Source organism: Dipodomys ordii, unplaced genomic scaffold (genome assembly GCF_000151885.1).
Source record: "Dipodomys ordii isolate 6190 unplaced genomic scaffold, Dord_2.0 Scaffold5, whole genome shotgun sequence".
In the NCBI taxonomy this organism is placed as follows: Eukaryota; Metazoa; Chordata; class Mammalia; order Rodentia; family Heteromyidae; genus Dipodomys; species Dipodomys ordii.
This window is the reverse complement of record NW_012267221.1, coordinates 25,467,197-25,482,135: the sequence shown is the minus strand read 5'-3', so window position 1 is coordinate 25,482,135 and position 14,939 is coordinate 25,467,197. Positions and strand designations below refer to the sequence as shown.

Below are 14,939 nucleotides of genomic sequence, written 5' to 3'. Positions count from 1 at the left end.
CCTGGGCGCCGGGCCCCGGCGGCCCGAAGCGCGCCGCGAACACCTCGTCGCCCTCATGGCCTATGAGCGAGTCCACGTAGTAGTTGCTGAGGGTGCCACTGGAGGACATTTTGAGGCGCCGCGCGCTCCCACCCAAGGTTACACTGCCCGCCGCCGAGCCGCTCCCCGCCGGCGCCCGAGCCGCCGACTAGTTCGCAGGCTGCAGCCTCCACCATTGGTCGCGCGGCCCACGTGATCATATTTACCAATACCCGGAGTAAATCAGTCCGCTAAACTGGGGGCTGCTGCGATTTAAAAAAAAAAAATCATCATCATCAACGCAAACGCTGCAATTAGAGCCCGCAGGCCTCGGTCCAGGTTTGCCCGCTCGGCCTGGCCCGGTCCGCCGGGCGGTGGCGGGAACCACAGGCCCCAGGGCGGCCGGAGGAGGCGCTGGGGACTATTTGTTCGTCTCCTCTGGCCGCTCGGGGTCCTGCAGTCTCGACCCGGGCTCGGAGCCGTGGACCGCGTGTCTCACTCACACTCACCCAGCGCTGGGCCTGAGCCCGCAGCGGCCCCCGGCGCGCGGGGCCCGGTGCCGCCCGAAGCAGGCGGGCCTTCCAGGGCGGCCCCCTGGCGCCCGAGGGAATCTGTTCGCCCCTTGCCACTCTTTCGCCCTAAACCCACCCCGCCCCGCACATACCCACACACGCTCTCACAGCTTGTCGTGTTGTTTAAAACAGGTGGAAGACCTCTGTAATGATATTATGCCTTTCAATAAAAATTTTATGAGGTGTATTTGATTATAGATTAATGTGTCCCTAATAAAACGGACGGATGGAGCAGCTCGGAGGGCCCCCTCCCCTTGCCACACTCACACACGCCCCGCGCAGCCACACACATCCTCGACGTGAGGCTAGGCGCGCGCCGAGGCCTGAGGGGTGAAACGGAGCGGCCTGGCTCACGGGCCCGCCCGGCCGGGAGCACCAGCGGCAGCAGGGGCCTCTGTGTGCCCTCAGAAGGGCGGGCGAGTGGTGAAGTCCTCTGGGCTCAGACAGTGATGGCCAAGGTTCCTCGTCTTCTCTTGGGCGGCTGGAAGGCCCTGGAAGAGAACAGGCCACAGAGGGGAAAGACACACACGCTCCCACGGGCCCTCTGCCACCCGCGGCGCTGGCCCTGCCTCCGTGAGGCCTGCGGGAACCGCCGTTCCCACGGCACAGTGGCTTGGGACCCATTCGCACGGAGAGGCCTCCAAGTGGATCCGAAGGTGTCTGGAAAAAAAAAAAGAGTCTGGCCTGATAACCAGGTCTTTGGGCCAGTCCCTTCCCAAAATTTCCCCCCTTGATTGCAGAGGTAAAGCTGGGCAGCCTTGAATCTGAGAGAAATGCCCATTGTCACTCCCAAATCCATGGTACAAAGCCTCGGAAGCTCTGCTGGGAACCCAGACAAAAGCTGGGAGCTGGCGTGTTCCTCGCTCTCCAAGTTGCCCAGGGCACCCTTGGAGGGCTCCCAGCTCATCTCCATCCCCAGAAAGAAAAGGGGTAATGGCTACTTATTGCCTGATTGATTGCTTTTTGCCAATGGCTTTCTGATTTTGTTCCAGAGGGACTGCCCTTTCCTGTAGCATAGGTTTACCTCAGAGACATGCCCCCCTAATAACAGTTAATGTTGCTCCCCACATCGTGCTTGTGTGTGTGTGTGTGTGTGTGTGTGTGTGTGTGTGAAGACTGCCAAGGAAAAACTGCCCTCAACCAAAATAAATCAGGGACAAATCTTTTCCAGTATTCTTAATCTAAGGTGGATTCAGATCTATCTCCCTCATTCCCAGGAAATGATACCCCTAAAGGGTTCTGTCTTGGAACTTGGGAAGGTGCCTGGTTTGGGGGAAAGTTTAAAATTGAATAAATGGCCAGTTACCTAAAGACTCCCTGGATTAGGAATCTGAGCTGAGGCTCAAGAAGCCTAAATGGATTACTCTTAGGGAGAAAGAGGCTGGGGTGAAGAGGACCTGCTTTGTGAAACTCCTTGAAACTCCTGGAGACCCTTTGAAGACAGGGAAAATCTGAAGCAACGAATTCTCTGTCAGCTTTTTCCTTCAAATCCTCTTCTCCTTTTCCCTGTCAGGACTAGATAAATTTGGACTCGGTGAAGATTCTACAAAAGCTGGTGAGAATTTCACAAGCCATGGCTGTAAATGGAACTTTGGATGAAGGGAAGTTGTGTTCACTTGAAAACACATTATCAGTCACCTTTTCTGCATTTTTTTTTGCTTGCCTCTCATACATTGGCTCCAACCAGCATTCTATAATTAAATAGCTAGAGATTTGACGGGGGAGTCTGTTTTCATATTTCCTTTAAACTTTTGCACGTGGGCTACTAAAAGGCAATAACTGAGCATAAAATTGTTTCACAAGGAAACCAAGGCAAAGTGGGATGGGAAAACTCACCCAACCTTGGCTTCGCTGGGGCCTGGCTGTCTTGCACTCAGGATGGGGTAGGGATGAGCAAAGGGGGAGCAAAATTGGATCCGATGCCATGCTAGACTGATGTTCTTGTTCCTGTAATGGAGGCCGGGCAGATTCCAGGTGGGCAAGACTAGTGTTAACCTAGCCCCTGATGATGGTTCCCCATCCAGAAATCACCAAAATCTCACTGAAAGTATTAAAACACACACACACACACACACACAACCAAAACTAAAGAGCAGAATCACACAAATGGGAACTGAGAAGAAGAAGCCGCTTGGGGGCTCAGGCTTACTTACCAGGCTCAGGCTACAGGGAAACTTAGACCCATTGAGATAACGACTATATTATTATGATCATGATCGGAGACAGGGTTCTTCTCTTCTTTTCTCCAGTTATGAAAACTGGACTCTTCTTCCCCCACCCTTTCCATCCCTGCCATATTCCAGCAGCTTAGGCTTCTCCAGCTTTTCTCTCCCATCTCTTCCATCTCCCTTATTGCTCCCCCACCCAACTGCCCCCAAACACTTTCATTTCCACCATAAAATATTTCCATTTCAGAAAGCAGATGGAGCAAACTCATTTCCAGAGTTTATTGCATTATACATGCGACCAGAACATGCACAGAAAGGACAGGTTGCTGTTGTACTTCTACCAAACCACAGATGCACCACAAGGGAAAGGCTACAAGGCATAAGTTGTCAATATTCCATTTCACCAAGGACATTGCTAAGTTCATTTGTGAAAAGATACATTGTAATGTGCTTTTTTAGTCCCCCTCCCCCAAAGCTTGTGGGTTTTCTTATTTTTTTAAATATATATGTAATTTTTTGAAGTACTGGATGTATTCAAAATGCCATGAGTCCATGGGCTAACCACATACAGAGAACTTTTGTGTTAGGAAAAACATGAAAAAGTCACATTGCTGGATGGTTGAATGGATGGATGGTTAAATGGATGCTCCACAGTTCCAATAAGTTAAGACCCAAATGAAAATGCGCAGTATTAGTTACCCTGCATTATGATGAAAAAATAATAATAAATTACACGTGCTAAGTTTTTTAATATATATATATATATATACTCATAGGGATTACAGATCACTTGCAGCACGAACAGAATGACCCCAAAGTCACATTCTAGCAGGAAAACAAAACAAAACAAAACGAAAAACAAAGAGCAATGAAGGTTTTGTTTCCGCCTTCCCAGTCCTCCAGCACTGGGCCCTGGAATGCGGTGCCCCTCTCTGATCCCGGCCTCTCACCGGCCTCCGACCTAAGAAAAGGTGAGGTTGGCGGTCAGTTCTCGGATCCGGTTCTCTCGGCTCATCTTCTTGAGTTTCATTCGGCGGTTTTGAAACCATATCTTGACCTGCCTGTCGGTGAGGTTAACGCTCTTACTGATCTCTAGGCGGCGCTCGCGGGTGAGGTACATATTGAACAAGAACTCTTTTTCTAATTCCAGCGTTTGGTGCTTAGTATAGGGGCACCTCTTCTTTCTGCCACTCTTTGCAGTGAGCCAATTGCTGGTTGGAGTATCAGACTTGATTTCCTCTAACAAAATTAAAGGGAGAAGAAAAAAATCAAGAATTTTTTTTTCTCTCAGTCTGTTCAAATATACCCTTGGCCATGACCCTGTTGACAGGAACGCCACTTTGGTCAATGCTTGATATTAAACATTACTTAGAGAGATGGGCCCTGAATGTACCTTAAAATGATGCCAAATTAAAACTAAATGTCCAAAGTAACACCATCAGAAGGTATCTGCATCAAGGATCTCTCTCTCTCTCCCTTTCTCTCTCTCACATGCTCACATGCACACACACACACACAACTTTCTGACTCACACAAAACATTAGTATAATAAACTTGCCAGGATCTCTAGCAATATTCTAGATGATCACCTCTTGACAGGGCAGAAGTGGAGGAAGCCATGGCCTGGGCAAGCCTGCCAACGTCCCTGCAGCCTCTGGTCTCCCAGTCTGTCTCCTCAGGGAGACAGACTCTGAGGCAGGCAGGGAACCCCTAGCCAGGTTTAGCTTATAGGTGCCTATCCTCTTTTAAAAGACAAAAGTCTAAAGAAAGGATACCTTCTTCACCCTGTCTGGACGTTGTTGCCTTCCTCAGAATTCCCCAAATTCTCATGCATTTTTGCTCCTACACAAAAGCACTCCTCCAGAAATGTAACCCCCAGTATGGCCCACCTCTGGGTGCTGGAGGAGAGGTTTAGGGGCCAGATTCCATCTCAAAAGCCCAAACCTCTGTCTCTTTGCCTTAGTCAAGCCTTAAGGCTGGCCCTGCAAAGTGGGCAAAGCAGATCCATTCTCGCCGCTCTGCCTTTGCCCTCTTTGTGGATGGACTGCAAAGCCTGCAGCCCTTTCCCCAGACAAAGCCAAGGTTACCTAGCCAGCCCCACAAAGGCAGGAAGCGCTGTTCTCCTACCCAAGCCCCAGCGGCCCAACCATCTCCTTCCCCTCGAAGCTCCCAAACTCGCTGGATGCGGGGTGTATACTCTTGAACACAAACACCGTGCCTTGGACCACCTGAAAATGATCATTGGGTGCAAAGAAAATCAGGAATTGCAAATCTGAGCAGGGGAAAGGAGGCTCTGGGACCCTGTCTGTGAGCCGCAGGTCTCCCCAGAGCTCTTTTGTTGCATTTCAGGTCTGGCTCAGGAAAAATAAAGCCGGCAAGGCTTTGCTCTGCCCCGGCGCCATCACCATGGGGCCAGGACTGGCCGGGAAGGCCATAGCAGCGCGAGAGAAGCGGGGACCATCTAGAGGCAGAGATCTCCCCTCTAAAAGCCGGGCGGAGCAGCACCTGCCAAGTCGGTGCTGAGCTCCGCTGCCTGGGCTCCGTGCTGGGCACCCGAGCGCTCCCTCTCCGCCGGGTTTCCGGACTGCGCGCCCCGCTGGGGTGGCAACTCTGCTCATACCGACCTTTGCTTTCCTTCTCCTGCACTTCAGGACTGGACACGGAGACTTCAGCCAGGCAGCTCCTTTCTTCGGGAAGGCCGCCTTTGGCCTCTGGGCTCTCCACCTGGGACACTTTGGTGGGCTCCTGGCCGCTTGCGGTCTCGTTCATCTTCTTTTCCATCTGCAGCTGGGCAGCCGAGAGCTGCGGCTTGGCCGCGCCACGAGGGTTGAGCTGGAGCATGACAGTGGAGCTGCCTTCGGGGCTGTTATTGTACTCTTGGGTTTTCCCGGTGGCGTAGGTCTGACTCAGTCTAAAATATCCAGGGACAGGAACCTCGGGGTTCTCAACAGGACAGGACTCGGGGACCAGCCTCTGGTACGAAGGGACCTCGGCAGAAATGAGTTTGTTGCGCTTATCAGAATACATGCAGCAATTGGATTCTTCTTTAATGTTGGTAGTGAAGGAGCAAGTGGGGACTTGCTGTGTAACAGGTTGCTCTATTCGACAAGATCTGTTCGGGTCTGTCCAACTGTCTACTTGAGGTATATAAGGATGCACATTCATACCCATATTTTGGTGGTTCACTTCTCTTTTGGCCAGAGACGGGAGCAGTCCACAGGTTTGCATTCCATAGGTCCCCATGTCTGCGCTAGGTGGTGGCATGTACATGCTGGCGCTGCTCGAATAAAAACTGTCACTCCTGCAGGCACTGATCAAGGAATCTACTAAAAAAGTATTAGCAGCAGGAGAGCTGTTGGGAAAGGACATTTTGGGGAGGAATTTGAAGAAGAGAGATTGTGTCCTTTGTAGGCTGACATCTCTAGGAAAACATTCCCCGTGTAATTGTGGATGCCTCTGCCGACCACATGACAACCAAGCCAATGAGATTTGAAAATGGCCTTGAGCCGCAGCCTCCTCGCAGGTCACGTGCTCCCCAGCCCGGCCGGCCGGCCGCGTAAGCACGGACAACAGCGACATCTACTATGCGCCCGCGATAGTGCGCGCTGGAGACAACCGGCCCAGAGCTCGCAGCCACCCGCCGGCCCGCCTCCCCGGGGCTCCCTTGGCCTGCCCGCCCCACTCGCGTCTCCCGTCCCGGCCACCGGCCCCCGCCGGTGGAGGGAAAGGCTTGGTCGGGAGGCCACGCGCGGGAAGGAAAGCCACAGCACAGTGGCGCTAGCACACAGAAAGCATTTTCCTATAAACACTCAGGCTGAACGCGCCCAAGAGGGCCAGGTCCCGGGCCAGGGGTGGAGGCGCGGGGCGGTTCACACAGTACCGGGCAGCCAGCAAGGTGAGGCGGATTTCAACAAATCCGGAGGCATCCCACCCAGGGGCCCAACGGAAAGAGCTCTCAGGCAATGAATGACTGGGCCAGCATGTCCCGGGAAGCGCAGGCGAAGACGGCCGACAGGGCCGAGAGGCCACGCAGCCGGCCAGACCCAGAGCACAGAGGACGGGTCCAGCCCCGCAGTTTTCCTTTTTCTAGGCCCTCACGCCAGGATTCGGGGGGGGGGGCCCTCCGCGCGCCTGGAGCAACGGGAGTCTTAGACTCTCAAAGGAACCACACCCTGACCTTTGAGGGGCCAGGAGCTGGGAGCTTTCCGCCCGGAGACAATCCTTCGCCAGCAGTTCTCCGTCCGCAAAGCGTCCCTGGGACTCCCAGCGGGAGAACTAAGCCGAGATTTCCTTCCCCAAGCACCCTGAGAACACAGCGCAGAGAGAAGAAGGGGGAAAGAGAAAAATAAGGAAAAGGGGGCAACTCTGACCCAACGACCCCAGAAGTTTTAGAAAATTGGGCCAGGCAGGAGAGAAGAAATACAAAGGTGTCATTTGCTTCTTCTGAGAAGAAAAATATGTTTTCCTTTTATGGATTTTGTAAAAGCATTGGTTTCTGACAAGTGCAAGGTACAAAAGGTTGTGGAATTTATTAATACATATTAAGAAGAATCAGGGCGATCAATAAAATTCTCATCTACATTCTTGGGCTACTTGGTAATTTTCTTGCTTCTGAAGGTTTTTAAAGAGTTATACCCGCTGTTGCCACACACGGGAAGATATTTTATTAACAAATCAATCGAGACTTTGTAAAGGATAAGATTAATAGTTAAGATTTAGCATAATGGCGTTGGCTTTATGAATTATTGAAAATTATACTATTGATTTTTCCCCTTCACTACCAACCAAGAAGGTCAATTTTTGTTTTAACACAAATCGTCAAATATTAAAAGCTATCCTTTTGTCAGAAGTTGAGTTTTATAGTTTGGGATAATCCCTAAAATTATTTGACAAGGCTTTTGCTTGGTGAAGAGGAAGGAGGTGGGAGAGTCTTAGTTCTGTTTCCTCTGGTGAGGGAAAGTACTATAAAGAGGATATGGTCTGAGGTTGTGGTCCAGCTCATTAAAGAACAACCACCACTGCTACCACCGTGGAAACTCAGAGTTTTATGAGAAACTTGAACAACTTCCTCCCTCCTTCTCTGGTTGCAGGCGGGAGAGCCGCCCTGCGGAAGCCGAGGCCTCAGGACAGCAGCGGGGAGCTTTAACCTTGATTGCCAAAGACTTGCCCTGGGCGAGGGGCCCTGCCAAGCGCGAGGGAGCCATCTCTCCGCCTTTCCCGGCAGCCAAGAAAGTGAAACGGCCCCGAAACCTCTGACCGTGAACCAGTTCTCTATCCAGGACGACATCTGTGTTCTCATCTCCCACTCACTTACTCAGGACTAGGCTGGCCTTGGATTTCAGGCCCAGAGACTGAACTTGTGGGTAAATGTAGTTTCCGCCTCAGCAGAACATTTCTTTGGGGTCTGATGCTCATTGGGGAGCCTTCACATTCTGGGGGACTTAAGATTCTGACTGCTTCTGCACAAAAACCTTTTCCCCCAAAGTCCTTTGTCACCCTCCCCCCCCCTTTCCCCAAAGAATTTCCCCTGTCCCAGTGAAAACAGGCGTTGAACATTATTTTCGGCCTTGGGACCAATTCGCTTGTCCCCTCTTACTGCCCTCGCCCAAACAATAACCCCTCTAAGAAAAAACAACAACAACAACTCTGCGGTGGCAATGAGACAGACCTTTTAAACCTTTACGCAGCTGTTCAAATACAACATCATTGTCAGGTTAAAAGCCTGGCGCCTCTAACAGCTCTGGCTGCTGCAGCCCGGTGTAGCCAGAGGTTTAAACATTACCTTTCCACAGGGGTGGCTCTTTTTAAGCTTGGGGGTGGAGATTGAGAAAGGCAGGGGAGGGGGGAAAACCCTTTGAATATAGGTTACTAAGAGCCTATTTAAATCGAATAGCTACTGATCATCGGCATCCCAAAATTTCCCTTTTCACATTGTGGAGATACTGTTCTGAGCCACAGCTAAGCGTGCCCAGGGCTGTACAAAGTGCCCGATGCACTAGCTCTCGGCAGGCACCCAGACGCCAGCTTGGCGCTCCAGCATTCATTGTGTTGCCTTGCTCTCGGCCAAGAGAGATTGCCCAATTTTCCCTATCCCAAGTGAGGCAAGACTGTTCAATCTAATCAGGAATTTTATGCCCATCAAATGCCCTTTCATAATCTTTATTTATACATGAAGAAAACATCCAGTCTAGTGTATGCAGACTGAGTAGGTCTTCAGTGAGCTAGAACAAGCAGAATTTGCCTTCTGAATTTGGGGGCCTTTCTGTGTCAGATCTGTGTAGCTTCCAGTGCAACGTCACCTCATTTTGGATAAGGTATGAACAGGTTTTCCCTCACAGAAAGGATGTGTATCAGATACAATTTTATGCTGTTGTCACAAAAGTCTATTTTTTCTCTTTTAGATATCTGCCTTCAGACCAGTTTGTGGGGGCCAGTGTCTGCCAACATTTCAGAGATTTCTATCATTATAAATTGAGCTAAATAGAAATAATTCAAGAGAATTATCTGTGTCGGGAAGGACAGAAAGTGTGCATTAAGATCTTAAAGCTGGGATGAAGCAAATGGAATTAAAAGGTGGTGGCTTTATGAACAGCTAATATTTATTTTGCTTAGATTGTATAATAAAGTTGTTTGTGATCATCTTTAAATCAGTTAGGGCAGTTACCACTAAGCATAGATCAATAATACACCACAAACGACATGAATATTCGTGTTTTTTTTTTAACTAAGATGCCCTTCTCTCTGGCACAGTTATTTTCAGAGGAAATTTAGTTTTAGAGTTGCCTTAGCAAGAAATTAGCATTTGTAATCCAAATGTGGCTTCCATCTCCCACTCTCTCAGGAAAGAAGAGCGGGAGTCCTGGGCCTCAAAGAACCTGGGGGCTCCTGGAGTCGCCCAGAATCAGAGCCTTGACTTGCCTTTGGGCTAGGTTGCTCTTTGGGGACAGACAGGAAGGTGACAAATTCAAAGATGTCTCCCCAGGTTACCCCTCTGGGTTGCCGGGAGCACTACCGGACCAAAGAGAAAAGAAATGGAGGAAGCAAACTGGGAGACAACCACCAAAGCCATAAGGGATTTACGAAGACTTGCCAGCCGGACCGCAGACCAAGAGCCTGTTTCTGTACACACACAAAAGACTCCTACTTCGCTCATTTTCCCTCCACTTGGGAATCCGAGACCTCGGCGCCTCAGTATCCGTGACCACCCTCAGCGAGTCCTACGCGCCCTGAAAGGTCGGAGAGGGGGAAGTCTTCAGCCCCCAAAGATTCTGGTCCAATCCCCTGGTCCTAGCCAGGTCCATGTTGGCCACCGCTGGGTGGAAAGGCATTGCCGAGCGCTGAGCTGCCGTGGTCCGAGGGCGGCTGCCAGCCAAGGCCAAGGGGCCCGGCCAGATGCGCCGCCGATGGAACCGCCTACAGAGGAACTCAACGACATTTGGGGAGGGAGTTCTCGCCCCCTGTAGACTGAAGTCTCAATGGGGCTCACGGAAAGGTCGCTTCACAATAGCTAAGCTCGACCCGCGGCTGGACAGGCGGAGCCGGGTGTACCCTCGGGGAACACCCACGCCCCTTGCTGGCGCCTAGCCGGGGAGTCGCGGCGCCCCGGCCTCCCCGCAAGCCTATGCCAGCCCCCCCCAAAGCCGGCCGAGCAAGCGGACAGACAGACACAGCGCCTTAGATCTAGGGCCTGGAAGGCAGAAGGGGAGTCAGCAGAGCCAAAGGGGCCAGCGTTAATTCCGGGGGCTGCGAGGACTTCACAGTGAACTTCGTGTGTGTGTGTGGGGGGCAAGGTCCTTGTTTGGAGTGGCCCTGGTCCTTTCCTCTTTGGACTGCGGACGGGGACTCAGGCACACTCTCCAATGTCAGGGACTTTGGTAGGGCGGAGAAGGTACACGGCGGAAAACACTATTCATGAGAGCCAGAGCCCAAACGCAAACTCCGCACCTCAAGGCCCCAGAACAGCTTCTGTCAAAGGCAAAACCCGCTTCCTTCAAACACAAACAAGCTCCCTGCACCACAAAGCCCTGAAGTATAAACTTCCCCAAGAACCCTTCGCCTCCTGCAGTTGCCTCCGGTTCAGCCAGACACCAGCACCCCAACTTGTAGTTCGGTGCGTGTCTCATAGTCGCCAGAGGTAGCCCCGGCACCACGCATGGCTCCAAAATCCTTAGTTCAGAACGACCCCCACCCCACCTTACCCCACCCCACCCCGGCCTGGAGGCAAGTCGTTTTTTCTAAGTATACACTCAGCTAAGTGATGAAGCCCTACTCTGTGTGAAACAAAAGGCATTTAATCATGTCCGCGGGCTGGGAGCTCACGAGGCGCATGAAGCTTTTGAGAGTTCCTATCCTTGACATTACTCTCCACACTCAAACCAACAACAGCATTGATTTTTCCTAATTTAATTAACTCTCAGTAGGTGTGACATATTTCACCCAAGCATGTATTTTTGTCTTTTTAAAATCTCTCATGGACAATATCATTTTAAACCAAGGTAACACTATGCTTACAGCTTTGTCTTTAAGAAGGCAACATAAGGCAAGAAATACGGGTTGAGCAATCTCCTCTGTTGGGAATCTGATTGTCCTTTTCTCCCTCTGTACACAACTTCTCACACTTCAGGACTGCTGAGAACAAACAAATAGCGAACACCTTAGCTGCTGCCTGTTTCTAACGGGCGGAGAGTGCCTATTACAATCTAGTACTGGAAAATAAGGTACCGCAGCTTCTTGGCAAAAGCTGTTTCTGAACGTGAGTGCGCCCTCGTGTGGCTGTACAGCCCCCCTGCACACGAAATGGTTGGCTATGGTGGCTGGCACACATGCTTACACAGAAGTAGTTTTTTTTTTTTTTTTAAGATGAAGGAAGAATCAGTTTGAAGCTTCTGGAAAGATAATGCCATTAAGGCATTGATACTAAAAACTGATGTCCAGAATTCCAAGCAAAAGAATACCCTTCCGAAGGAAATAATTTGATTGTCTGCTTTGTTTCTGTTGCATTTTTTTTCACCAAAGGTCGAGGGAAAATTTTAAAAATATAAATATATTTAATTTTGTTTCATATCTTACAGAGTGCCATAATTTATCTGGCTGTGTGGCAAATTGTTTTTAAATATCATTAAGGTGTAAGTCTGGACAAAACTTACTTCTTCAAACACCTTATTTTTAAAACTGTATTTTTAAAGTTACAGCAAAGGGGACCACTTCCTAAGATCTCCCCCAAATCTACAGCACATCCTACTTGTAGAAAAAGCTAAGAGGCATTTTAATTTAACCATTATTCTTTTAAAAAGTAATTGCTATTGAATTACTCAAATGTTTGTAGGGAAATTAAGGTTATTGATCCTGAAATTAGGAATTTTCTTAGATTTATGGTGAGCCCCCAATATGATTCTGTGTGGTCATAAATGTTCGCATGGGTCTGGGTGTGTAAGCATGTATTATGAGAGTGGGTGGCTGTTGAAAATCACAGAAGAACCTTAAGGCGCCTAATTATTCAGAGAGGTTAAAGGTGATGACCTTGACATTTTGGAAGTTCAAAGGCATACACTTATGCACTTATGTTTTTCCTTCCTTTAAAAAGTCTTAGTAATTAAAAATGTTTGTATTTCCAAATGCATACTTCCTCAAAGATGCTTGAGGTGCTGTGCATCTAATAGATTTATATTTTGACTTTGGACTTACAAAAAGCTAAGAGTCCTGAGACTCACTTCATCCTTTCCAAAGAAAGACAAGCTTTTCTCACTTCTTCAGTTTATTGCACATTGCGGAAATCTCTTTTGGGCCACCAGAAGGTGTATAATATAACCCAATTAAGCTGTTTAGAACTTTGGCTTTTATGGTGTTGTCTAGACAGTTCAAGGTTTTGTAAACAGCCTGGCCTGGCCCTGCAACATAAAGTGCAGTGCAGCCCTCACCACATTCTTTAACTTAAAGGGATAAATGTGGTGAGAAGTAGGTCTGTAGCCCCTGGCCTTAGTCCAGTGTGGCGTGTATGTGTGTGTGTGAAGGGGGGGGGCTTACATTCTCAGCTCCAGACCCACTGTGACACCAAGCAAGAACTTCAAGTCCTATTCCATCCACTAGCTTCATTTTAGCTAACTATCTGCCCTGGAAGGCTACACTTTTGGTTTGTTCTTTTAAGGAAACTTGGCTTCTTTGAAATAATTTTCATTGTCTAACTAGATTTCAATAATTATTTTGTCTTTCCAGAAATTTCAAGTTCAGTAGATTAGGGGGATTTGCTTCTCAAGTTCCTGCTGTTCCAGTCTTATTGCCTGGAGAAGTCAGCACTACCCTGGCTGGGTCAGACAATCAATGCAGAAATATATCACTTACATGTGTTTTTTTTTAAATAATGTAATCTAAGGGGGGTGCAAGAAACAGCTCCTATTATAGTAAAATTTAAAAGCATTCCACTGGTTTATCAGTGAATTCTGGCCACTAAGATATCCTAATTCAACACTAAACTTCTTCAGGGGATAATTCATGCAGTGTATTGAAGCTATAACCTCATTTTTACTAGAAACCATTTATTCACACACAAAAAGACAGTGACTCATGCCTTGATATGACAGACCAAAGGTACATTTCTCAGAGCTTAAATAATCTGCGTTCAGAGGATGGGGGGAAAGTGATCGCTTAAACTCAGAACACAACACCAATGCCTTCTAGTCCCCGTGGCCTACCTCCCTACAGATCCCATCGCATCCCCAGGAGGACGGGGGAGGAGGAACAACAGCACATTGGCGGTAAAATTGTAAAGGGACGTTTGCATTTACCATTTTCCCCTTATTAGGATCCGCTCGGCCAAGTCCCCGGCCTCGTCCTCAGGCTGCGGTGGTGGTCGCTGGGAGGTCCAGAGATGACCGTGGGAAGGAATCGAGAAGTTCCACAGAGAAGAGGCGTCATTAAACCCAAGAACAGTGGGCCTGCGGAGGGCAGGCTGGTGGAAAGGAGGGTGGGTGAATGGGGCTCGGGGAGGGGGCGCTTCCTGAAGCTCTCAAAATAAGGGGTTTCCAGTGAAATACTGAAGACGGTCTCTGTTCAGTTTCTTTTCTTTCATCCTGCGATTCTGGAACCAGATTTTGACTTGCCGGTCAGTGAGGTTGAGCATCCGAGAGAGTTGAAGTCTTTTCTCTTTGTTTATGTATACGTTAAAGAAAAACTCACGTTCCAGTTCGCGGATCTGGTACTTGGTGTAGGGGCAGCGTTTTTTCCGAGACCTCTGGGGGGCCACTGCAAAGCAAAGAGACCAAGGGGTGAGAGAGGCTCGCCTGCCAGCTCCCACCCTCCTGCTCGGGCCACTGAGCGAGGGCCAGGCCTGGGCCCCGTGAGGGACGTCCCCTACCTCAGCTGAAAGGCCCTGCCTGCGTCGTGGGGGGATGATATATGGGCGGGCACAGGAGAGTGCGGGCGTGGACGTGTGTTCACGCCCGGACACACACACACACACACACACACACACACACACACACACAACCATCCTGGCACCTAAATAGGGAAGAGGAGGGCGACTCAGGCTCTGAACTGGAACACGAGGAGACAGAGACACGAGTGCACCCGCCAGGGCATCTGCTCCACTCCAGCGGTGCGCGCCAGCCGGCGGCTTGGATAAACTCCAGTGCAGGGATCAGCCACCCCCGCCCTTCCAAGCTGGAGGCTCCCCGGTCCGCACTCACCAACTGTCTGGGAAATCTCTCTCCCTCCCACCCTCTCTCGCCACAGTCCTCAACACTCCCCCCCCCCATAGGGAGAGAGCTCTCTGCAGCAATTAATGTCCCCCTCGAAGTCTACCTTAAGCCCACCTAAATTGGTTTCCTATCATAAACACGCTTTACAACGACCCTGGAAATCTTATAGGATGTATAAACCCCTTCGAATGCTTATAAAGTGGCACATAAAACGGCGCAAGCCGAGGGAGGCCCCCGCCACCCCCCCACCCGCGGCCCCCCGGCCCCGCCCCCCCGGCCCCGCCGCTCCCCCTGCGCCCGCTGCCTACCTGTGCCGCTGCTCTTCTCGGTCCCCGCCTCCCCGGGGGGAGCCTCGCCGTCGCCGCCGCCACCTTCCGCTGCCCCCTTGGGCTCCGAACCCGGAGTCGCCTTGGCGCAGGGACTTCCCCCGCCACCAGCAGCCCCGGACTTGGGGTCGCCCTTGTCAGCAGCGCCCTCGGGCTGCGGTG

The 14,939-nt window shown here is 50.4% G+C and overlaps 2 protein-coding genes across 2 annotated transcripts in view; both read right to left on the bottom strand.

Moving 5' to 3' along the window:
• The window catches only part of Hoxd9 (homeobox D9), a 2,665-nt gene extending 2,056 nt beyond the window's left edge, over positions 1-609 (bottom strand). Inside the window, exon 1 of the mRNA XM_013027506.1 lies at positions 8-609. Coding sequence (XP_012882960.1) covers positions 8-109 — 102 coding nt within the window. The 5' untranslated portion in view covers positions 110-609. The remainder of the gene's footprint in view (positions 1-7) is intronic.
• Positions 610-3,020: 2,411 nt separating this feature from the next.
• Positions 3,021-6,210, bottom strand: Hoxd10 (homeobox D10). The gene is made up of 2 exons (XM_013030878.1): positions 5,383-6,210; positions 3,021-3,997 (listed from the first exon to the last, which is right to left on the bottom strand). The coding sequence occupies exons 1-2, from the start codon at positions 6,125-6,127 to the stop codon at positions 3,720-3,722; spliced, it is 1,023 nt and encodes a 340-aa protein (XP_012886332.1). The 5' UTR covers positions 6,128-6,210; the 3' UTR covers positions 3,021-3,719.
• Positions 6,211-14,939: the final 8,729 nt, after the last annotated feature.